Source organism: Erigeron canadensis, chromosome 5 (genome assembly GCF_010389155.1).
Source record: "Erigeron canadensis isolate Cc75 chromosome 5, C_canadensis_v1, whole genome shotgun sequence".
NCBI lineage: Eukaryota > Viridiplantae > Streptophyta > Magnoliopsida > Asterales > Asteraceae > Erigeron > Erigeron canadensis.
In genome coordinates this window covers 5815607-5841481 of record NC_057765.1, presented here as the reverse complement: position 1 = coordinate 5841481, position 25875 = coordinate 5815607, and the positions used below count along the sequence as shown (strand labels likewise).

At 32.5% G+C, this 25875-nt stretch overlaps 1 protein-coding gene across 1 annotated transcript; it reads left to right on the top strand.

Annotated features, from left to right (window-relative positions):
* Window positions 1-17259: 17259 nt before the first annotated feature.
* On the top strand, window positions 17260-23865 carry LOC122599259 (probable 1-deoxy-D-xylulose-5-phosphate synthase 2, chloroplastic). Its single transcript, XM_043771740.1, has 10 exons — window positions 17260-17449; window positions 17659-17832; window positions 18521-18685; window positions 18934-19084; window positions 21421-21692; window positions 21946-22219; window positions 22295-22602; window positions 22679-22960; window positions 23063-23347; window positions 23443-23865. Exons 1-10 carry the CDS (start codon window positions 17327-17329, stop codon window positions 23593-23595), a joined length of 2187 nt encoding a protein of 728 aa, XP_043627675.1. The 5' UTR covers window positions 17260-17326; the 3' UTR covers window positions 23596-23865.
* Window positions 23866-25875: the final 2010 nt, after the last annotated feature.

Below are 25875 nucleotides of genomic sequence, written 5' to 3'. Positions count from 1 at the left end.
ATAGCATTTGATTTAAGTCGAAGATGAAGAACAAAGATAGAAGAAAAAGTTGGGGGTAGAAGTCATATTGGACTTTCAGTCAGCTAGGATGATTAACCTTGGTGTTTACAATTGTACAAATACATGTCCCAGGTTGCCCCATCTACTTATGGTTAATGGAATCAACCTTGGGATTGGATCAACATGAAATAGTACCAATTGATCCTCAAACGTTGGTGGTTGTCCTTTATGTGAGTTGTCCTTGTAACATCCAAATACTTTTTGACGTTGACCGTTAACTCATAGTTAGGGACCATTTAAAAATATGTTTTTTATATGTGTTTGGGTGAATTAAATGATTAACATGGAATATGTGTTGAAGTGATTAAAATAATGAAGTTAAAGTTGATAATGATTAATCAAGTCAATTAGTGTACTCTATAAGATATAAGAGTCGGTAAGTGTTCCCTTAGGCGTTAAACGAGTCGTTAAGTGACGAAACGAGTTGTAACAAAGTGCAAGGGCCTAGATGTAAAGTTTTGAAAGTTGTTCCAGCATATATAAGGCATAAGGCACGACCATAAGGCTGAGAAATCAGATCTAAACCCTAGAAAAGTCTTACACACAAAACCTTAGTTAGGTTTATTCTTCAAGTTCCAATCGATTTCGGGGGATTTCGATAGGGATTTTGCTTGCTCTTCAATCCGTTAATCAATCCTACAGATATAATATCATTAATTGAATGTTGATTAATTTTTAAAGTAGGTTTTGTCTCTGTAGATTCGACCTTGAGGGTTGGTGTTGTTTAAAATTGATGTTTTCAGTTAAAAATGACGATTTTGTGAGTAAAATCGTTAATTGAGATGATTAACTGTATCAAAATGCAAAGTCGAATGGTGAATAATGTTGTGTAGATGTATTTGAGTGTATTCCAGGTGGTTAATTGGAAACCCACTTGAGGTATTGAGTTTTTGATCAACACGTTACCAATTTTATGTTTTTCGGGTGCCTTAAAGAGTGAATGATTGTTGTATTTGATTCAAGGATCAATTGATGCATTCAAAAGTTAAATTGAATCCTATTGAATGTTAATTTAATGTGTATAAGTCGTAGTTGGGATTTGGAATTTGTTTGGAGTCGGATTGGAGTGAAACAAACATGTCGTGTCTGATTGAGGGATTCTGTGCGGCACACATACTTCATGCGGTGCACAAAAGTAAAATTTCTGAAGTTTGTTCAATTTTGGGGGTCTTCGTGCGGTGTATAGAATTGGTGCGATGCACAAATGGGGTCCGAAGGTTTGGGAATTTGGTTTGTGTGATGCACAAAAGACCTGAATTCCATCTTAGTCTCGAATCTACCATTTATTGATCCTATACTCATTCTAGGTAGTCAGAAACACAAACAAGAGACATTAACTTTGCTTATTGATCGTTGTGCTCGTCATCAGGTAAGATACATGACTTTTCTCTTACCGGAGGCACAACAAAATGCGGTTTTCAAAAATTAACCTCTTAATCGGATTATCTTATATGTATGGGGTTTTCCGGGTTATGCGAGAGTTTATATGGGAATATATGTATGCTGAAATGACTTACGTTGATGTGATGATGTTTAAAGTAGAAGTATATGTACATATGAAGTAAGATGCTTATAATGGCGTTGCTATGATATGTTTAAGATATGTATTGTTGATAATGTCGTTGTTATGCCTTACTGTTGATATGTAATGACTTGTTTGTGACACTTAATTATGATATGTTTAGTTCACTGGATACACGTAAGTAATGCTATGAGTTGCCTATACACAAAACTAATGGGTTTTGTATTGTGTAATCTATAATATAACTAAAAGAGAGCTTGAGGTATACTTGGCACCCTTAATCCCTTCCTTTAGCCTAATACTCTCTCCTTATTAATCATTTATTTTTTTAAATATTTATGTTTAATAAAAAATGGTCGACCTTTAGTAAAAAATTCTTATAAAAAAATCTTTATTATTATTATCTATCTATCTATATATATATATACCACTTAAAAAAACTTTCACATATTCTCAACCCTAAGAAAAACCTACGACAAAACAAAGCTACGATCAATTACCAAAATGGTTTTTTTATTATATACTTTGTTCATATTTAATCATTATTATTATTATTATTTAACATTGAATTCTTCTGTTATTGTTATTATTATCTCTTTTAGTTGAGTTTGTTGTTCATTATAGGTTCATTATGGCTTCTTCTTCAACAACAAAAAATAAGACCACATTATGGACTCTTGAAGATCCTAAGCCAACACATGTTAACCATCATCTATGACTCCGTGTTGTGCATGTATGGACTGTATCGGAGTTGAATAACCCGAAGAAAATTAAAACATTCGAGATGGTTTTTGTTGATAAATTGGTATGTATTGTTCAAATTATATACTCTACACTTTTTGTTTCTTTTTTTATTTAACTAAGGTTGAAAAAAAAAGGTAAACTGAAATCAATATTTATATGGAGTTAATTTTTTTATTTTTTAGCTATCGTATTCATTAAGTGTGATATTGGTCATACACTTTTTGTTTCACTTTTTATTTAACTAAAGTTGAAAAAAAATGGGTAAACTACAATTAATATTTATATGGAGTTAATTTTCATATGTTTCTTCTTTAGCTTCGTATTCATCAAGTTTTGATATTGATCATACACTTTTTGTTTCACAATTATTATAAGATTTATATATCTTGAGACTACTCGCTTATATATCTGAGCACTAGTGTTATATATATACTCCACCTTCGGGCGGATTAGTAGGGGGTTTTCCCCCCATCAGGTATTTGAAATAGGCATTTCCACTTCGAGGGAACTCTCTAACGCGGACCCGGTTAAGACAACGTATGTTAGACCTCCCATTGTCGAATCGCGACACGAAGTTCTCAAGCGAAATTCACCTTTCAAAAAAAAAAAATTTAAAGCTATTTCTAAATTTATTTATATTTAGAAGGGAAGTTGAGTCGATCTTTTTGAGATATGGTGTACAATGTAAATCATTATTATATTATAGTTACTAGTCGTAATACCCGTTCGATGTACGGTAGCTATATAGATGTATCATAAAAAAATTGGAATATGCATCATACATGATTCGTGAGTATGAAATGAATTGTGGTTAAAGTAAACCGATGATCGAATTTAAGCTATAATAAACAGTAACGATAAATACTATATATGTTTAGTTAAAGTTTTGGATTTACATTAAACTTTTACAATCACATCATAATCGGAACTTATAAGCATAGTAAATGACGGCGAATAACCTTGTGATTTTGGATCGTAAACTCAAATTTTTGAAGTTTACATGTTAATAACTTATTGTACATAATATAAGTAATAGGATATGAAGAATTGACAAAGAAAATAAGACAAGTTTATTAATGAAAAAACGATGAATCAAATAAGGTTATAAAGTGTTTTGTATCAATAAACCAAGAGTTATAGTTTAATTTTAAGTCTAATTAGGAAATTGAATCTATATAGAATTAAAAAAGATAATTTAATATAAAATAAGTAAATTAAAAGGATATCTGTCGATCAAAAATTACGGCACGTATCTTTTCAATAACTTATTATACGTAATATAAGTTATGTTACGTCTTTAAATATGTATGAATTAATTTACATTGAGTTAATAAGTGAAGAAATATATTAAATATCTATATCTATATTAAAAGAGTAAGAATCATAGCATTTTAAAGCCCTCTTCAAATTTAAACCTATTTTAAAACATTGCCACCTAGGATTACATCATATGTGTCATCTCCATAATTTTTTACAATATTTATCTTATTTATATATGTTAAAAAAGAATTTAAATATTAAAATAAAGACTAACTAGCTAATTAACCTGGGTTCAACCCGGGCATATTAATAATAGTTTTTTAAAAGCGTATGAACATCCTGCTGAAGTTGCGACGAAATAGATTGAGTCTATTCTGAAATATCTATGTGATTATTTACTACAACATTTTTTAGTTTTGATAAACAAATGCATATAGCTACCTTTAAGCTTTTGTGTATCAAATATATTAATATATTAATAATAGGAAATTTTCTAAAAAAATCTTCTAAAAAGAATTCTCTTTTATTTATATAAGAGATATACAAAATTAAAAATATAATAGTTTAACTTCGGATATACGTAGGATTCCTGATGAGCGTCCATTTTATGATAAAAACCCCTAAAGAAAGGCTTCATTTCTATGCTTAAATGAGTTAATATTCCGGAACTATCGATACTTAATGAATGATATGTTTGTGCAGGTTCCCGGAAGATGCGAGAGAGGGTAAATGATATCAACTGACTCAAGAAGGAAGCCTATGAAGTTACAAGACACAAGGACGTGGTTCGAGAGCCAAACGAAGACTCAAGTGCAAGACAGCAGCCACCAGCGCCGCTGGACACATACCCAGCGCCGCTGGTGCTCACCAGCGAACGCTCTCCAGACCACAAGCGCCGCTCGAAGCTTCACCAGCGGCCACTCGAAGTATCACCAGCGCCGCTAGCCCATTAGCTAGCGCCACTGGCAGGCCCACCAGCGCCGCTGGTCGGCCCAGATCAGTAACCGACTTAAACACCTATTTAAGTCGAACTAACCCTCAAAACCCTAAGAGAGAGCCGATTCAGCAGCCCTAGCCCCCCAGGAATAACCCTAGATCGAAATTGCAGATTCCAAGGAGGTTTTGGAGCATCTAAACACCTTCCGATCTTCACTCTTGGTCTAAATCTTTCATCTTTATTTACTCTTTGTCTTTGAACTATGTCTTTTATATTCTCAGACTTTGTTATTCCTTTAATAATGCTAGGCTAGTAGGTTGAATACTTGTTTGGATCAATGTGATCATGTAGACGCTTATTGTTTTACTGTGTTTGTTTAGATTCTGTTGGAGTGTGCTTTACTGTTTATCGTAGATCCATGTTTATTAGTAATTCATGTTGCTATTGGTTTTATATCTGAACATATTAGTTTAATTCTGATGATTGTCTATGATCATGTACTAGGACTAATATGCTAGGACAGAAAACAACTAGTCGGTCTATAACTAGAAGTAAAAAGTGATTCACTTGTAACCGAGGGATCCAGAACCATAGTAACTAGGGTGAATTGAACATGAAACTTAATAATACCAGACGCGATCCTTTGACTTGGAAACGAGCACTGTGGTCACCGGAGGGAATTATATCTGGTCATGGCTTAAGAGCCGGGTAATTAAAAGATGAATTAGTAACACAAACTTTAGGTCATAATACTTAAAACAATGAATCTAGCTAGAATTTGTTTTAAAGGGTAGTGTGAGTCTAGCGACAACACTACTACTTAGGTAAAGTGAATCTAATGAGAATCTGAACCGTGAATAAGTTTCCAACAGGCTAACAAACCAGTAGGATAGTATTTGGTCGTATCATGAGATCGGAGATGCCAAACAAGTATTTTAATTTAATTACTGATATTCGTCCTTTCAAAACTATTTTCAGAGTAGCCTTTTGCTGCAAAGCATTTGGTTATATTTTCTTATTTAATTGCTAAAAATTAGTTTATTAGGAGTTAGTGACAAACCCCCAAACAAACTAGAATTACACGTACTACTAGATTAGGTAACGCAACGCATCCCTGCGAACGATCCTGTAATTTACCACTAGGCTATACTCAACTGACCGGGTTCGCTGCTCGTTAAAGTGTGTGTTAGTTTAGATAGTTACTTGTACAACATAAATTTTAAAGACTAGGAATAAATAAATAAAAAAACATACACCCATCAAGTCTTTTTGGCGCCGCTGCCGGGGAAGAAAAAAGATATAAGTGATGATAATCCCTATGGATTTGAATTCTATTTTAAGCTTTGCCAAGGACAAGGAGAAAGGATGAACATAGAATCATTCATGGAAGACCAATCGGACATTTTCATGAGATACACACCAACGGGTGCTGGCCCTAGGCCTAACCCGTACTCCTCAACCTAGTTCCAAAACCGAGTCCGGTTGAAGACTAGTAAACTTAGCGCTTCTTGGGAGGCAACCCAAGCAGTAATTTTTCATTTTTATTTTTCATTTTTAGGAATTGTGACTAATTGCAACTAAGTGATTGTTTTAAACTTTATGGTTTGTGATATGATATGAAAATGTTGAAAGTATCACAGATGCAAGCTTTCAAGGATCGAAGGAACAAGTAACTTATTGCAATCGTGTTTTATGTTTCTATTTTTCATTTTGTTTTAGCTCGTATTTTCCATTTTTGATAAATTGATCGAAGTGTGTAGAAGTATTTTGCTTTGTAGTCTGAAGGAAACCATGCACTTCGCCAAAAGCTAAGTGCGGGGGAGTTCGTGCATCAAATCGCTGAAGAAATCAGATTGCAGAACAAGTACAGGAGCCACGAGCGCCGCTAGTCAAACAACCAGCGTCGCTGGGACTGCATCTGGGCAGACCAGCGCCGCTGGCCACACCACCAGCGCCGCTGGACCTGCACCTGTGCAGATCCAGCACCGCTACCCACTCCACGAGGGCCGCTACCAGCTCAAATCACCCACCAGCGCCGCTGGGTATCTCACCAGCGCTGCTGGCACCACCACCAGAACCATTTTCTGCCAATCAACGTCATTTACAACTCCGTTTTGCGCACCAGATCACCAAAAATACAAAAAAAATCAGAAAAACCCAAAAATCCAAAAAAAATTAAAAAATCAGAAAATACCAAAAAGAAAAGAAGATGGAGAAGCAGCCATGGATCGCCATCAAATGGAGACGATTGAAGTTATCAAGAAGCTCATCATGTTCAACTCTCTCCATACAAATGCCATCTTCAACAAATTATCATGCAATTTTAGACGCGGGAAGTTTCGTTAATCCTTTTACTTTAAATTTCACGTGTTTTTCCTATTACCCTTTGTATTCTATGACTAGTACAACGAGGGTGTTGTACAATTTAAGTGTGGGGGGATGAAATAGAAAAAACCCTTGGTCAAATTGTTTGATTTTAAACGAGTTTTCTACTACTTATTTCATGCAAATTTCAAGTTTTAAGTGTCTGAAAACTATTTTGAGATTATAAGCTTTGCAAGTAGACAAAAGATGACGATAATTAAGCAACATTAGCTTGGTAAGATAAACGGTTAGTCAGAATTGTTAGCTTAACTACAGATTTGTGGTTGTTCATGCTTCCAACTGAATTAGAGCTTAGACTGAAACTGTATGCGATTATGTTTACCATAGCACATTTAACTGGACTTTAATATACCTAGCAATTTAGAGCTTTCTAGTCATTAGCATAGGTGTATAAATTGGACTTAATTTACGTGCTTGTGTAGGAACTCATTTAGATGTATGGTTTACCTTAAATCTTACACTATTTAATGTGAACTAGTTGCATGCGGAGTATGATTATGAGTCATCTGGGATCTCTGATAATGTCTATTGCATGAATAATGTAGTAAATCCAAAAGAAAAGGCAATCAGTAGATTAAATAAAAGTTCAAAGAACTATTAACGAGTAAAATCAATAAAAGTGCATCAAGTTATGTCTCTCTGCGCGTGGGGAACCACCGACCTGTCACCGCTGTCTTAATGTAGAACTTTTAGTTGAGTTATGTCGCTTTGCGAGTGAGGAATCACCGACTTGTCACCGCTGTCTCAACTATTAAAGATGATAATATTGTATGACTGCTTTTGTATCTAGCTAGCAAACATGACTGTAGTGTAGGAGTATATCTAAGTAGTGACTCACGAGTACACACATTTTTGAAATATAAACGCCTTGCTAGTAGGTAGTAGTTCTGATTGCTAAACAAACTTGAATTAAGTGCTTAACTAGTCTGCAAAAGGTAGTAAGATTGAGCTGTGAGACATGTGGAAGTATAGAACGGTTTTAGAGGTATTAACACAAATAAAAAGTTAGCTTTTAGTCTTGATTGACTGATTATCTAGCCTCTAGCTATAGCTTACTGATTTTGTCTAAAAGCTTTCTCAAATCATTTTGCATGACTATCCTTTGAATGAATTCGATATAGTAGATCACTTTTACACTTAAAATGTCCACTCATCAATTCCCTACAAGTACATTAAACTAAATAAAAACTTTATATACACATAATTATAAGAAAAAATAACAAAATCAAATCCCATATCAAAATTAAAGCATGTACATTAAAAAAAATAACATAATCAAATTCATACCAAAACTAAAACAGGTATAAACTTAACATATATTTTTAAATTTGGAAAGTATTTATTTATCAAAAACATATAACTTTTCATGAAAACCTATAATTTGTGTTTTTATCCTTTTTCTTATTCCAAGTAGTTTTCTTATTCGATGGGTGAGAAACCATTTTCTTTTTATGTTTTATACGGGTTTTTAATACTAAAAATATTTATAATCTTTACTTTTTTCAACTTTTTTACCACGCGCACATCGTACGGGTAAAAAACCTAGTTAAATATAAATAAATATAAATATACATAACCATAATTTGCCTTTAGAAGTTATAACTTGAAAGAAAAATCCATATATAAATAGAACCATAATTTGCTGTTAGACCTTGAAAAAAAAATACATACGATAGTTTATTTCTTTCAAATTGGAATTAGTCATGTAGATATCCATATTTAATAATTATTATATAAGGTATGTGGAAACTAATTAGGAATTTTAATTTGATTTAATTAAGAATACTAAAAGTGACAATTGTCGTTCAAATAATATGCCATGTGTCGATTAAATAATACCTCAATCATGTTTTAGTATATTGGTAGATTATTTATTTAAAGGGGATTTTTTGTCTAATCATGTAAAGTAAAATTATTAATATTGTTATTTAATGAAGATGAAATAATTAAATTTGATCTAATGATTGTAAATCAAAGATGTAATTCATCCAAGCGTTTTTATTTATTTAAAAATAAATTTAGGACCTTGTTATATATATATATTGGTAGATTATAAATATAGTTAATTTAGGTTTTACCAAAAAAGTAATGATAAATCTATAATCATTTTTAATTATTCATAACATATATAACTATATACTTAGGACAAGGATCCTGAAAATAGGTAACTTACGGAGAGAAAGAAAAGTGGGTACATTTTAATTTTATTTAGCTTGTTTTTTTTTTAATTATTTTTTTAATATATATATTTTGGTAATAAAAACCCAATCAAAATTAAAAATTGAAAAAATGAAAAAATTACAATAAAAATAAACTTACTCATGTGTAAGGTATACAAAATTATACATGTGAAAGCAATTTTTTATAATCTTTTTTAAATTGGTTTTTACTTAATAAATATAAAAAATAAATTAAAATTAGAAATGATAAATTAAAGAGAAAAAAATGAAATAAAACCATTTTCTTTCCGTTCTTTCCTTAGGTCGCCTTATAATTAGATCTCTATCCGATGTAACTGTATTTATACAGTATTATATTGCAGTATAAACAACTTAATGAACAACTGTTATTATGAATGATTAAAATTATTATAAATTCATTAATCTCTCTTATCCATAAAAAAAAAAAAAAAAAAACAAGAGCCTCTCAAAGTCTCAATGGGAAGGTCAAGTACTTAGTTACTTGTTATCTTGTCCCACATCGCCCTCACAAGTGGAGATGATGCATATAGAGTACAAACGAAGTATTAATAAATTCTTGTTTTGTGAATCGTGTTTTTGGGCATGGTTACTAATCAATATAATGTCATGATTCATGAATGTCGTATTGGGTGTATTGGTGGTTAAGTTACACGGGCTTTTTAAAGAAAACAACAAACTACGTAATTGACTATACCGTATACGGAGTAATCGAATGAATGGAATGTAAATATGTGATTGTTTAAAATTCCTTTAATAAATATGAGTATATGACAATCATAAAGCTTTATCGGACATAAGATAATAATATGTATTGTTTTGAACCAGTTAGATGAATTTAGTGACATAAATAATAAACCAATTTCAAACATCGCATATTTTAGAGATATAATTTAACAAGTCAGTTCAAAATGCGTGTTACACCGTTTCAGTTATTGCAATTACGTTTGGTATTAATATGGTGTCCCTGTGCTAATATATTTGGGTTGAATCCACAATTGTTTAAATGAAAAATAACACCAAACCGTTTAATCATAGATACATTTGCTTAAAAGTTTCTAATATTATAAATGTATTCATTACAAGTAAAAAACAAAACAACATCTGACAAAAAAGTTAAGCTAAGAATACCAAATAAAAGATAAAAAAAAAAAAGAAAAAAAAGGTAAAGTAACTCTCAATATCATCTTTCACGGATTTTGGTTCCTAAATACCGTTTTCAATGGTGTATGAGGGAAGTTGAAATATAGACAATTTTACCCCTACCAAAGGTAGAGAACTAGAGAAGTTGTTTCTAGTATCTACCAAATAGAGATGTTTGCTTATAAGTTCGTCAAATCAAATATATATTAACATTTGGATTGAATCAACTACCGTTTATTTAAAATGTAGTACTAAATCGCTTCATAATAAAAATGTTTGCTAAAAATGTAGTCATATCAAATATATACTTATGAAGGGACAAAAACCACAACCAAACTCAAAATTTAACCAAGAAAGCAATACAGTAAACCCGTTCAAGAGTTTACAATATCAAATGCATGTGTTTATTTTGTGAAAAACAATAAAAAGTTGATAAAATGGCAAAATATAGAATGAAAAAGAAAAAAAAGGCTATGCAAAAGAGCTAAATAGAAAAGCAAGAAAAAAAACCCAAATATATCGAAAATTTTGCAATATCAATTGCATGTATATATTTTGCACAATAAAATAAAATATTAATAAAAAATCAAATACATAAACTATACAAAAGACCTAAATCAAAAGTAAGAAAACATAAAACGAGACACGTGGCAAATTGTTAATGGATGAAGCACTATTCACATGCCCCTCCTTAAAAAAGGAGAAGTAACATTATTATAGGTGTTATATTTTTACAAAAAATTATATAGTATACAATCACGGAGTTAAATAACTTTTACATTATTCACTATGTAACACTCGTCATTTTAAAATCTGAATTTTCAAAAACTTTTATCTAACAGTGTTTGGAAATGCGGAAACCGAACCTTTGAAACATAACTAATCCGTAACGGATAGTTCATTTATAAAAAGTGGTGTTACTACATCCATATCATCAAAACAATATAAAATAATCCAGATTTGGCACCAACATGAATGTCGACATAAATATTACATAAGTCTTAATAATAGTAGCCAACATCATTATGGCTAAACATGAAAGTCTAAACGGGGAAACTAAATGTCTTCTTCATAACAACTACCCGTTTCACCAAGCTAAGTTTTTCACTACCTCAAACCTACTTAACCTGAGGGAGCAACATTATTCAAAAGAGCAGGTGTTAGCTTTAAAAAAAAAATTAAAATAACATGAGTTTATGAAAACGTTTCCAATTCGTTATATATTAACAAAACATTACATAATTGTTAATACCGCAATATCGTTGTAACATGATAAGATCACCACATTTCCTTGGTATCCATCATATCATACATTAAGAAGATCATATCATCAACATTAAAGCAATAAACATAAATTAACACATTAGGATTCATCGTAGTCTTAATTGTGCCTAACATCATAGATCTTTACTTTTCATTTTTCTTTTCTTATTTTTCTTTACTTTCTTATCTTTTCTTATCTTTTGCCTAGACGTAGGCTATATGACATAAGCCACACATACTTAGGGATGTGGGGTTGTGTGTAGGTTGCCATAAGACCTTACGTGTTGTCTTCACCTGACTTGATGGGTATACTTTACGGTGGTCCATCGTCGTCGTTAAGGAAAGAGAAAGTCAATCCAACTGAGTATACTGTTTAACTTTGCGCGTGTAATGGTCAGTTACTCCACCCGAATACACTCACACATAACTATGCCACGGGGAGGTATCTAGATTCCCACACCACGTGACCACGTACACACTAACTTCGAAGAACTAGCATGACTTAAGCTTAACATAACTTTAAATACGCTCGAGACTTCTTTATTATATTCGCTTAGACTACACTTTCACCTAAACTAATCACATATATCTTTCTTTACTTTATATTAGCTTAGGCTACACTTTCAGCTAAATTAATCACATACATCTTTCTTTACTTTAGGGCCCCTAATTGTGCACGTTTCATGACAATCCTACAGAAGTCTAGTGACTAGGTGATCAAGCCATGCATATAATCATGTAACATACACATACATATAATCATATCATCATAACATGATAATAACACATTGTAATATCATTTCATTATCATATTATCATAACAATATATCATCATATCGTCAATGCATTACAACTTCATATCTTTGTATTATCGTAACACCTTATCGTGCTAACATCATATCGTCTTATCTTTAGATCATAGATATTTCGTCTTATCACATACATTCATTTCATCTTATCATCATAACATAACATATACATATTTCATTTCATCATAGCATGCATAAGATTACCATTCATCATCAAAGGTAATCATAATCAATCCCATAGTAACCTCTCATACATTCCCGAATACATACAAGTGTACAAGCATTCATTTGGGGAAGTTAACTTATGAAAACTATGTTTTGTTGTCCCTCATGTGATAAAAGATGTTATCTTATCTCAATGAAGTGCACAAGAATCATCAAATAAGTCTATCATACTTGAGAAGTGTTCGACAACCTATGGTACAAGTATAATTGAAGCATAAGTCAACTAGACACTTAATCACACTTGGGAACACTCTGACATGTGATATCGCCGAGACCATTAGTGGTCTTGTCGATAATGAGCTCTAGAACACACCAACCAAAAGATCATACAGTGGTCACAAAGGTACCTTGGTGCATATCGGCGATATTGCAGTCCAGACCCAAAAACCAAACAGTGGTCACGAAGGTACCGTGGTATGTATCGACGGTATTGCTGACCAGATCAGATTTCAACCCCTTTGGACTCCCATTTGAATCCTATACGTCCTTAACACCTTAAATCGACCTGGAGACATAAAACTAACATATTTTATGGTTCAATTGATGACTTACATCAATCAATTGATTCCTTAACCAATCATAAACATTACCCACTCAATTGATCACCCGAATGACTCAAAATCGGTAACGAATTGTAATTATCCCATCCCAAACCCTAAGACAAGGAAAAAGATCCATATGATCGACTCTTATGGTCACAAATCAAAGAAAAATTGTCTATATTACCTGTAGATGAACAAAAGGATGAAGGATCTTGATCAAACTTCACTCAAACACCAAGAAATGAAAGGATTAGGAAGAGATTTGCTTTGAGAGAGAAGAGGGGGCGGCTTGGGGTTGAGGAAACTCACATATAATCTGATCAAGGGGAAATAGGGGAACCTAATTATCATTTAACCCCTGACCATCCCTTTCTTAGTTGCCACCATAAGTCCCTCGATTTTATAAACGATTCGCTTAAGGCTTAACTTAACTATCGGGGATACATAAGATCATAACAAGCACGTGATTCATATAACTTTACTTTAATTCTTTTGTTTAACTTTACGTTAACATACTTAATGACATTAATTATTATCACTTGCACTCCTTAATCATATATAATGACCGTAATCATTATCACATAAACATATTTACCGTTTAAACACAAAAGACCTAACATATAGCAAATATTGACTAACAACATGGTCAATAGTCGACATAAAAAGTTTGGGATGTTACACACTATGTAATACCATGACTTAGTGAAAATCAATTGTATAATTTGCCAATGATCTATGGTTAGGGTGTTGAGCCAATCGGATCTTATTCAACAACATAATCTGTAGATTTTCGCCTGTAATAGTAATAGTCTTTAGCAATTATGTATCCAAAGAAGTTTGACTTTGTATTTGTTTTGACCATTTAAAGTAATATCAATATGTAGAATTTCATTTAATCACATGTTTTACTTCTAAATACTTATATGAAATAAATCTATCTTGCATGATGTTCTGGCCTCTTATAAATTTGATTGATGACATAGTACTTTAGTCTAATTCAAATTACATAACTTTAAACATTTTATAATCTGATTAATGTATTTTTCATTCTCCACCTTATTTGCCAGTTTCCATGTAGTCTGTAACTGACTCCAATACCTCACATCCCCGACCAATGTAGGCTCTTTGATCCTGGAAAGAACTCCTAGGCTCACATCCATCATGTCTACACATCCAACTTCTTTTTGTTGATTCTTGTAGATGTCTTTCTCCAAGTCTTGGCCCCTGTAAGTCTGTCTACTTCCAATCAGGTTCCATTTAGTCTTTTTATACTCGTATATATCTTAGTAAATATATTATTTGTGTACTTTTATGAATTCTATCTGCTACCAGCCACTATACAAATATTTGTCATCTTGGACCGTTTAAACATCACTACTTGCTTCCTACCACGTCTGTTCGTAGCAAGTTGACCTAGACGATCTTGAGATGTTTTATGCCTGACTCTAACCTTACCTTCTTGACCATTCTTTAGCTTACGAGCAAACTCAAGTATCTCCACCTCAAGTTGAATATGTTTGTGACCTTATACACCCTGACTCTTGCATTAGCTCTGGTGCACCAAACGATAATGCTTTTCCATCCAATATATAGAGGTTCTTGACTCCAAAGTTCTCATTAGCACCACCAAGAAACCCTTTGTCACCTTCAACTACCCTTAAGGGCACCTAGGACCTTGTTGAATAAGAATCACATATGATGTAGGCCAAAGTGTTGAAGATTAAGCCCTTTTGTTTTTAAAAGGTCAAAACATGGTCAAAAAGAGGCCTTCACTAAAATGGCTATAACTTTTGATATAGAGCTCCGTTTTCGACGTGCAACTAGTTGAAACGAACGTTGGAAAGAAGAGAATCAAGTTGCAAACGCCAAAGGCATTTTGGGTCAGTTGTTGGGCCCAAAACACCATTTTCTTGGAGTTATGGACATTTTTATATGTTTTTCGGGTTTTTTTTTGTTATAACTTTCGGCCCACTTACTATTTTAGGCCCGTTTGAATTTTGCTCATCTATTTATATGTATCTGAACCCTGGGAAATAATCATACTTTGATTAATCAAAAATTCAGTTTATTCCCTATACACGTGTGTTTTAGTGTGAAAATCCCTAAATTTCGGTATTCTTTTAGAATCAACGAATTTTAAAAGAATTATTCTTGGTATTCTTAGGAATCAATAGGCTCAATTATCTTTCCAGAAATTCCGTCTGCGTCAACATGTGTCATCACCTTTCACAGGCCAAAGTTATTCTTACTATCAAAGTCATTCTTACCATCAAACTTCTCTTTCTTGAATTTCTCGATTGCCATAACCCGGTGTTTGTCCCTAGTCTAAAACTTGTTTGAAACTCGAACAATGTCGTACTAAACATTTTCAATACCAATCTTGGTAAAACCCAAGCATAAAATCTCAGTAACCATAAGACTTCAAACCCCTAATAAAAATTTTCTTTGAGCTTAAACATACAAATTCTGACCAACAACTGCATCTGTATCTTTTATCTACTTAAACCCCTGATCAAAAATCCCCACATAGATCTATGTGTCATCAACTTCCATTTAATGTTTCAAAAAACCAAAGATTAACGACCCGTAACGAAGATTCTTCCCACGTTCCATAAAAAGCAAAAAAATGATACAGATCGCTGGGATTGTTTACTTGTAAGTTAATCTAGCTTCAATACGCCAGCGTAATCTGGCTCTGATACCAATTGTTTGAATAAAACCAACAAACTTTAAAGCTATATGAAACATAAAGAAGACCGGGAATAAGAAAATGCTTAAAACCTTGTTTTATCAACCAAGTTCTATCGGTTTTATGAAATGTCTTTTTATTCAGCCTACTAAGTCACTTGTTCTGAATCCAAATATAACATGGATTACATAGTATTTTAGTCTAGTACAAATCACATAATTAGACATATTGTATAATTTGACTACTATATTTTACACTACATAAAAGTAACATATTTAGTACTGTATTAAGGATTATCTAATTTGACATATTAAAAAATACTATTCCATCAAAAGGAAGAAAATGTTAAAAGAGTGAAATTGAAATGTTGGTTAAATATCTAAAATAGTCAAATAAGGTTTGTGAAGATATATTTTTATAAGAAAGTTAATTAAAATATTCATATGGACCATATATGAAATGAGAAACATGTGTTAAATTTCCTATTAGTGTTGATCATTTTGGGATAAGGGTGGGAATTAATGAGACGATTTTGTTTAGGAATTTTAAAAAAGATATGCTCAACTCTAATTTGAGATATAAATTGAAAAACTTAATACATTTTTTATTTTAATATCAGTTATGATATAAACTCGTGCTACATTTGTATCTGTTTGAATGTAAAAATAAAGATTGGTCAGCTTATGGAACATATGCGCTCTAATTTGATAAATAAAGATTGGTCAGCTTATAGAACATATGCGCTCTAATTTGATTGTCTTAGAAATGAGATTTAAACTATTGGCCATAAATCTCAATTTAGGTCAAAAATTCAAATATAATTGAATGGTATCACTGGTAACGCAATATTATGATTCAAATTAATTATTAAAAAAATGTTAATTACCACCACACTATTTTAACATTAATGACTCTTATTAGCATAAATAAATGAAAAGACCTACAATAATATTAATTTCAATACATAAATTTCAATAGTTCTAAATGGGGCCCATTTAATTACTATACTACAAGCATGGTATTCGCGCAATACGGCGACGATCCGACAATGACGACGGTGTGATGACGGCGACGGATGGTGACGGTTTGGCAGCATCAATTGGTGTAGGTAAAGGTATTTGATTTAAAGGGAGTTAGTAGAGATATTTTATAATATAATGGACTAATGGTATAATTTAATATTAAGGGTTGTGATTTAATTCATCAAGGGTATTTTGGTCAATTCGCATATCATATTTTTTCTAAACTATCAACATGGGTTATAATTTTTATGTAATAGTATAGAATAGCATAAAATGTCAAGAGCAATTCTGATAAATTAAAGATAAAATTACTTAAAATAAAAAATGATCTTTTACAATAAGGGAATAGAGATAAGTCTCGATAAAATTAATTAGTTCACATAAATTTTACTAGTTCTACTTGATGGGGCCCTTGTTTCTTTCAATGGCTTATAAAATGATCTAAAGCACTACAGAATTTAAATCAAATCCTCTCTCTTCTCTTTGTTCATCTACTCACATTTGCACCTAAACACACACATATAAAAATGGCTTCTTACAGTGCTTTAAAGGGTGCATTTGTGCCTACCACCTTAGCTCAAGATAGTTATAGTCCTAATTTGCCAAATTTATCCACCAATGCAATAATCAAGCCTTTAAACAAGCGACAGGTTCAACAATTTTCTGACTCGTCTCTTGTTTGCAGTCAATAGTTCAGATTGTTGTGTATGACAAAAAAAAATTTGTTATTTACGTATCATTTCGTTATATATGATAGTTGTCAACCATGATGATATTTTTGCATACAATACTTAAAATACCGTATCTTTATAATTATTTTGAAGAATGTTTTTAATGATCATCGTTTCTTGTTTGCTAGTTTATGAGAATTTTAGCTACCGCAAAGGACAATGCGACTAATGAACACGGCCGGGACTTAATGAGAGCTAATGGGAACGTAGCAACTAACCTCAAGTATTCGGGAGAAAAACCCAAAACTCCGATTTTGGATACCATTAATTATCCAAAACATATGAAGAATCTTAGTGTTGAGGTAAACATTTCACATACTTGTTATTCCGGGTATGTTTATTGTATTAAAAGAAGAAATTTTATCCCATATATGGACAGAAGAAATTTTTTTCAATCATGGTTTAAGTAGATCTAACTCATTGTGTAATCAGGTTGATGTTTTATTGGTAGGATTTTTATACTTTCAGATTAGTCATATGAGTTGGAGACTCATTTTTCATATTTATTTAATTTGTTGGGATGAGGTGGAGGGGATTAAGTCTCAAGTTCAATAATAGATATTCGGGATAGTTTAAGATTACATTTATGATAGTTTGCCATTATTTAAATTGAAGAAAATCCAAATTTATTGTGAAATGCCACGGGATTCAGCCATCTTTCATCACGTTGTTTTAGCAACTTGAACAGGGTTTTAATTTTCAATTAGATATGAATTGATTTCAATCATTCAAATTCATTATATATTAGCTTTTGCCATATGTATTCGATGATGTGTCCATATATAGGATGAAAATAACCTTAAGCGTGACAAGGGGTCCCATTTTGTTACTTATTGTGTTTTATCAATAGGCTTTTTAATCAGTTACTTCTCGTGTTTCTAATTTATAAGGATAAACATGTGGATTATTATTATGTGGCTTTTAATCTTTACCTCTATAGAAAAAAAAAACATAATGTTAATTATTTCTTATAATGTTATTTCATTATAGGAGCTCGAAAATCTTGCCGATGAACTACGAGAAGAGATTGTATATACGGTCTCAAAGACCGGTGGTCACCTGAGTTCAAGCTTGGGGGTCATTGAGTTGACCGTCTCACTCCACCACGTGTTTAATACTCCTGACGACAAGATCATTTGGGATGTTGGTCATCAGGTGATAATTAATTACTAGATTCGGTTGAGATGTATATACCATTACTCCATCCTTATTTTCTGAGGGGTTTGCTAAATACAGAGTTGTGTTTAAGGTGCATAAAATATTTGTACATTTATTATAAAAATTAGGGGTGGACTTTTAATATGTAAAGTACAAGTTGTTTTATGCACGTTTAGAGCTGTATTTAGCATTTCCCTTTTCTGAAATAAAAACTAATAGACAATTTGGTTTATAATGTCTTATAGGCGTATCCACACAAAATACTGACCGGTAGGAGATCAAGAATGGATACAATGCGACAAACAAGTGGACTCGCGGGTTTCCCGAAGAGAGATGAGAGTCAACATGATGCTTTTGGTGCTGGTCATAGTTCGACTAGCATTTCTGCCGGTTTAGGTACTAAACTCTACAAATTTATAGATATACATAGCTTTTAATCAGGTTACAAATAGAAAATTTGAAATATAGACTATATAGTTAGTTGGTTAATTAAACTGAATATATTTGAGTAAAATATATTAATTTTTGTAACTGACTATATTCTTTTTATTTAGTCAGACAACTGTACTTTGTCAGAAAACTTCACACACAAGCAATATTGCATTTGTTCACACTTTTAGTGAGTGAGAATAAATTAAAAATTTTGTCACGTTTTTTTGTGTTTAAAAATGTATATAATTAAAAGTGTGTAAAAATTCTTCACACTAAAGAGTGTGTAGAACTAAAAGTTCACACTTTTTAGTGTGGACTATCATAATTATTTTGTAATACCTCATTTGTCTACGGTAACTAAAAAGTTAGCATGAACAAATAAGGTATTACAAAATAATTATGAAAGTTCACACCAAAAAGTGTGAACTTTTACTTCTACACACATTTAGTGTGGAGAAATTTATACACTTTTATTTCTAAATATTTTTACAAATAAAAAAACGTGACAAAATTTTTAATTTATTAACACTAACTAAAAATGTGAACAAATGTAATATTTAAACTTGTGGTTTTATCCATTATTTTTTAGAAAAATAAAATAGTTTTAAAATTTAGAAAAATGTTTGGTTGTATGCTCATTACAGTGACACAGTGTAAACTTGTGGTTGTTATCCATACTTTTCTAGAAAGTAATAATATAAGTTAGTTTGTTCATTTTAAAAAGTGAAAAAAAAAAAACAGTTTTTGAATCTGCGATATAAAGTTTGAAGATGTTTTATATTGACTTTTAGTAGTGATCAATTATAGCATTTAATATCTAACTATACACGTAAGTTTTGTTAAATCATAATAATCATACTAAAGGGGTTCTACCGTTAAACAATGAAACTTATACTAAAATGGTGTTTGGCTTTGGCTAATTAGGTTATTCGCATTTGGCTTATTATTGATAAAACTTGCATTTTATGGTTTAGTGGACTTATAATTTTATCATTACTTCTAATTAATTGCAAAATAGCTCACATGTTGAAAAGTAAGTCACAAAAATATGACTTATTAAGGATAAACCAAACTTTTATTCAAGATGTATTAACTTCATTTAAATTACTCTTGATCAACATGTGTACATGTTAAGAAAAATCTTATAATGAATTATCTTTTCGTCTTTTATGATACACGAGAGTAAGTACTCGCGCGTTGCGGATGTGAGATGGTGGGGGTGATAGCTAGGTCAAAGAGTGTGATAGTCAAATGTCTACGGCCTCCGCCCTCCGCCCCCGGATTTAAAAATTCGTCGAAATTATATCGAATGACATATCTAATGAAAGAGCATGAAATTTTAAGAACACCCATACAGTTTTTATAATTTATCGACGTATGATTTTTGAGATAAAAGATTTTGAATGAATTGGAGGAATAAATAATTTATGGAGGAGAGAGAAAAAAGATGTTTAGTTGAGATTTGAGGAGAAAGAAAGGGTATTATGGTTATTTTAGATAAATATAGAATAGATGAGTGAGGTATTTTGGAGATATAATTAAAATTAATATTGAAAATTTCAATTCAATGTTGAAAAGCTAGAATCTACTTTATAATATAGTATATTATGATACATAAAACTATTATTACCTCAAGAAAAGAAAAAGTCAAAAAACAAAAGAAAACACGAAAACCATACAGGACCCATTTCATCAAATGTATTTGACGTGTGCTGATGCCTTTCACATTGTTTCCCCTGCCATATTTATTCTACTAGTTGTCCTGTGTGGACTGTGGAGGGTCAATTCTAATTTCTCATTATAAATTTGAGCTTTGTAAATGTTTATATATTTTAGAAATTATAAATATAGAATATGTAAGGAATTAAAAGTTTTGGTATCCCTACAAAATTGAGTCCAAAACAGGGTCAGGTGGCCACCCATGCCCATATGTCTAACGAATCGAATGTCTAAAACACACATTTATAAGTAAGACAATCCATCATTTAAAAAAAAATCAATAATTTTGTCAAAATTTAAGAAACCATGTGGATTATATTTAATCATGGTGTTAATCTTAGTGAGATTCAAACACAAGACTTTGTAGGAAGACATTTTGCTAATGGTTTAAGTTGTATTATGTTGAAATGCACTTATTACTGTAATATGGAGGAAATAAAATTCTATCTATTTAGCATTTTTTTTACCTTTCTCTTAGTAGTGTATCTTTGATTATGGTGTCCATAATCAAGCCCATCTATGTATCTATTTACAAGATTATTACTTAAAAGGTTGTAACACCTTTCTTTATTCCAAAACAGGAATGGCTGTAGGAAGAGACTTGTTAGGAAAGCACAACCATGTAATTGCAGTCATTGGAGATGGAGCCATGACTGCAGGACAAGCATACGAAGCTATGAACAATGCCGGCTTCTTGGACTCGAATATCATCATAATCTTGAACGACAACCGCCAAGTCTCCTTACCCACCGCCACTCTGGATGGCCCGGCTCCTCCAGTGGGAGCCCTCAGCCGATCACTTACAAGACTGCAAACCAGCAGGAAGCTCCGCCAACTGCGAGAAGTTGCAAAGGTCTAATTTCTTTCTTGTTTCCCTCGTCTCAAACATCTAATGACATGCTTAGTTTAAAGTTCCAAGTATATATATGTTAAGAACACAATAGTTTACTTGGTTCAACCCAGCCCATTTTATTGACTTAATCCAATGGGCTGGAAATAAGACAGAGGAAGTAACAGTTAGCAAAAATTTCGGAAGACCTTACACTTTTAAGTGGTGAAAGAGTACTACTGTATAAGTTTATGCATTGACATTGTATGAACAATAGGGAGTAACGAAGAAATTAGGGGATAAAACATATGAAGTTGCAGCCAAGATGGACTCTTACATGAAGGGAATGGTTGTTGGTCAAGCAGCTTCTTTGTTTGAAGAGCTTGGGCTCTACTATGTTGGTCCAGTAGACGGGCATAATGTTGAAGATCTTGTCCATGTTCTCACTAAGATCAAGTCAATGCCTAGTGCAGGACCTGTTCTTATCCACATTGTTACCGAGAAAGGCAAAGGCTACCCTCCAGCTGAAGTCGCTGCTGACAAAATGCATGGTATTAAATTAAGAAATTTATAGTAAAATGGGACTAATATGAAAAGGGGCTACTTGCTAATACCATTTCTAACAGGTGTAGTGAAATTTGACACTAAGACCGGAAAACAAGTGAAAGTTAAGGCCAAAACACTCTCATACACTCAATACTTTGCGGACTCCTTGGTAGCTGAAGCAGAGAGAGATGAGAAAATAATTGCTATTCATGCAGCTATGGGAGGAGGGACGGGTCTTAATACTTTCCAAAAACGGTTCCCTACAAGATGTTTTGATGTTGGCATTGCAGAGCAGCACGCCGTCACTTTTGCAGCAGGTTTAGCAACTGAAGGGCTAAAACCATTTTGTGCTATTTATTCATCTTTCTTACAAAGAGGTTATGATCAAGTAAGTTTTTCAGCTTATTTCTTAAATTAAAAGCTTTTATCAAACATGGCTAATATGATTGTATTTGATGCTTTAGGTGGTTCATGATGTTGATCTTCAAAAGCTTCCTGTGAGATTTGCAATGGACAGGGCTGGTTTGGTTGGAGCAGATGGTCCAACTCATTGTGGGGCATTTGATACAGCTTACATGGCTTGTTTGCCAAATATGGTGGTGATGGCTCCTTCAGATGAGTCCGAGCTCATGCACATTGTTGCAACAGCTGCAGCTATCGACGACCGACCAAGTTGTTTTAGGTACCCGAGAGGTAATGGCATAGGTTCATTCCTTCCACCAGATAACAAAGGAACTCCAATTGAGGTAATCAAATTTGTGTAATTATGAACTATTTAATTTGTGTGCATTGCATATATGATCATTTTGAAATCTTGTTCTAATGACTTTAAATTTTATTTTTAATAGATTGGAAGAGGAAGAGTGCTTAGAGAGGGAAATAGAGTGGCCTTATTGGGATATGGAACCATTGTACAAAGTTGCTTAGCAGCAAGTGAAATTCTTCAAACCCTTGGTATCTCAGTAACTGTGGCAGATGCACGATTCTGCAAGCCGTTAGATGGAAATTTGATTAAACAACTAGCAAATAACCATGAGGTACTAATCACACTTGAAGAAGCATCAATAGGAGGATTTAGCTCTCATGTTTCTCATTACTTGGCCTTAAATGGATTACTCGATGGAAACCTGAAGGTATGCATTTAAAAACGCTTTTAATTAGTCTTTATATTACAAAAGAATCAATTATCTTATGTACCTTGACGTCGTTCATCTACACCTTATTGCAGTGGAGGGCGATGACACTACCCGATAGGTATATAGATCATGGGGCTCAATCAAACCAAATTGAGGAGGCTGGCCTTAGCCCTAAGCAAATTGCTGCAACAGTTTTATCGTTGATCGGTGAGAGCAAGGATAGTCTCCGTCTTATCAATGTATAATATGATTATTTGATGGTTATTTAGAGTCCAAAGAAAACTTCAGACTCCTGCTGGGGAAAGTGGCTGCCAAAATTTCGCCGAACTCTACATTGATTTATCATATCATATATATATATACACCCAATGTAATAATATGTTTTTATATCATATACATAAATCACTAGTCATGATCATTTGTCGATATCATTTGGATAAGGAGTATATCCTACAAAATTTCTGTAATAAGTCATTCCATGATAGATAAATATACAACCGCATTTATTAATGTTATTGAATATAAGTGTTTTACCTTTCGTTGTGATCATAACATGACGAATTAAGGATGATATCATTAACAAGATCAATTTAGGATTATCGAGATTTTAGTATCCAATTGCAATTATTAGGAAGGTAAATCTAAAAAGTTCAGAATATATTATCGTCTACTTCCTTAGATAAAATATATTAAATGTTGTCACTATATTATAAATACCAAATTTATATGAGAAAAAAAGATGTGAGTATCAAAAAGTTTGAAGAATTTTGTACAAAGATATAAGGATCACTTATTTATTTTACTATCACATTCATTCTAGGCAACAAAAGATCCTCCAAAGAAAGAAAAAAAAAAATTGGCGTGTTAGCTTCCGTGTGAATGCAAAAAGGTCTAGGCCTAGAAATTATAATATAAGCCCACATAAAGTGGCCCAGATCAGAAGGATTAGCTAACTATTGGCCCAACAGCAGCCACACAATTTTTCTACAATGTTTACACAAATTACAATCTAATAATCTATAATTTTCCTTTACGAGTACCACTCCAAAAAAAAACGTCTTCTTAACGATCATTAAGAATTTATGACTATGTAGTTGACATGGTCATTAACCCAATATTCAATGTTGTAGTGAAGAAAGAGATTGAAAAATTATCTTTATATATGTGTACTGAAAGCAAATATGTCACTGAAAAATATATGATATAACAAATTTTGTAAATGTTTAGAGTGCTAGATATACCCGACAAATATATTTATATTTTGTATTTGAATTATGTTGATAATTCTTATCCTATTATTAAGTTCATCATTCAATTGATAAATATTTATTTACTAGATTTTAAACTCGTGTTCAACACTGGACACGGGGTTTACGATATTATCAATATTAGATTTTCATACATTTAATTTGTAAAGTATTCTAATGTGCAAATTGTAGTACAATAATCGCATGTGTCACATCCCGACTAAGGCGGAAAACTCAAGATACAAGATAAAGCACACGCGCACATGGATGTTACATAGGAATAGCTATATGTGTACATAAATTAAGCATGGATAGTCAATTTCATAATTCAAACATGCAAAACTCAGTTCACAACCTCAAGTTTCCAAGCATTCAAATAAAGTATGAGATAAATTCCCACGCAGGGGAAGAGATTAGGCCTAATGCCATCAAGCACCAAAAGAAGGTATGCAAAACTCCGAATCCTATGCCTGAGGTCTGCTACAAGTCCCAAGTTCCAATTCTAGCCACGATTAGCTTGAACACCTGAAATGAATACTCAAAAGTGTCAACACAAAGGTTGGTGAGTTCGTAGGTTTTGTAAACAAGTATCAAGAATGGTGTCAGGTCGAAATATCATCAAGATCCACACAGCAATATGGCTAACAACTTACTTATGATAGCAAGAATCAAGTATCTCTATGCAACCAGCACTTACGGTATACCAGGCCTAACGGTGCAAGTATCAAGTATCAAGTATCTCAAATGGTGCCTCCAACTCCACCATAAGTATCAAGTATCCAGTATCAAGCATCAAGTATCATAGTGCACATCATACAGTACAGTCAAATAGCCATAAATGATGATAGACACAAAGGCACGAGTATCCTTTCACCCCAAAATATTTATATAAGTAAAAAGGGGCTACGAAACTCACAGTGATCTGGTACAAGCACGGTTTATAAGCACAGAGAACAAGCACCAAGATCAATTGGTTATATCTATCAAAATCCAAGTACACCTTGATGGAAACCTATATATAGATCATTGATCATAAATGAACACACGTATTAATTCATGTGATTAATTAATCATTGAAATGTCCTTGATGAACTGATGATTTGGTCATTTGAAGATCTTTGAACGTTTTGACTCGAAAAGAGTTTGAATGAACTTTAAGTACTCGAACTGGACTCGATCTGAATGTCTATGAACTCACATATATACACTTGTAATGTTAATTAGTTGATTCATATCTTTAATAATGATCTTTAGCTTTAAGAACTTAATCTGGGTGGT

Excerpts from the sequence above, each read along its gene's own strand:
- LOC122599259 (XM_043771740.1), top strand. The coding sequence starts at position 17,327 with ATGGCTTCTTACAGTGCTTTAAAGGGTGCATTTGTGCCTACCACCTTA. Across the intron at positions 22,220-22,294 it reads CGCTGCTGACAAAATGCATG|GTGTAGTGAAATTTGACACT; the intron begins GTATTAAATTAA and ends CATTTCTAACAG. Across the intron at positions 22,603-22,678 it reads TACAAAGAGGTTATGATCAA|GTGGTTCATGATGTTGATCT; the intron begins GTAAGTTTTTCA and ends TTGATGCTTTAG.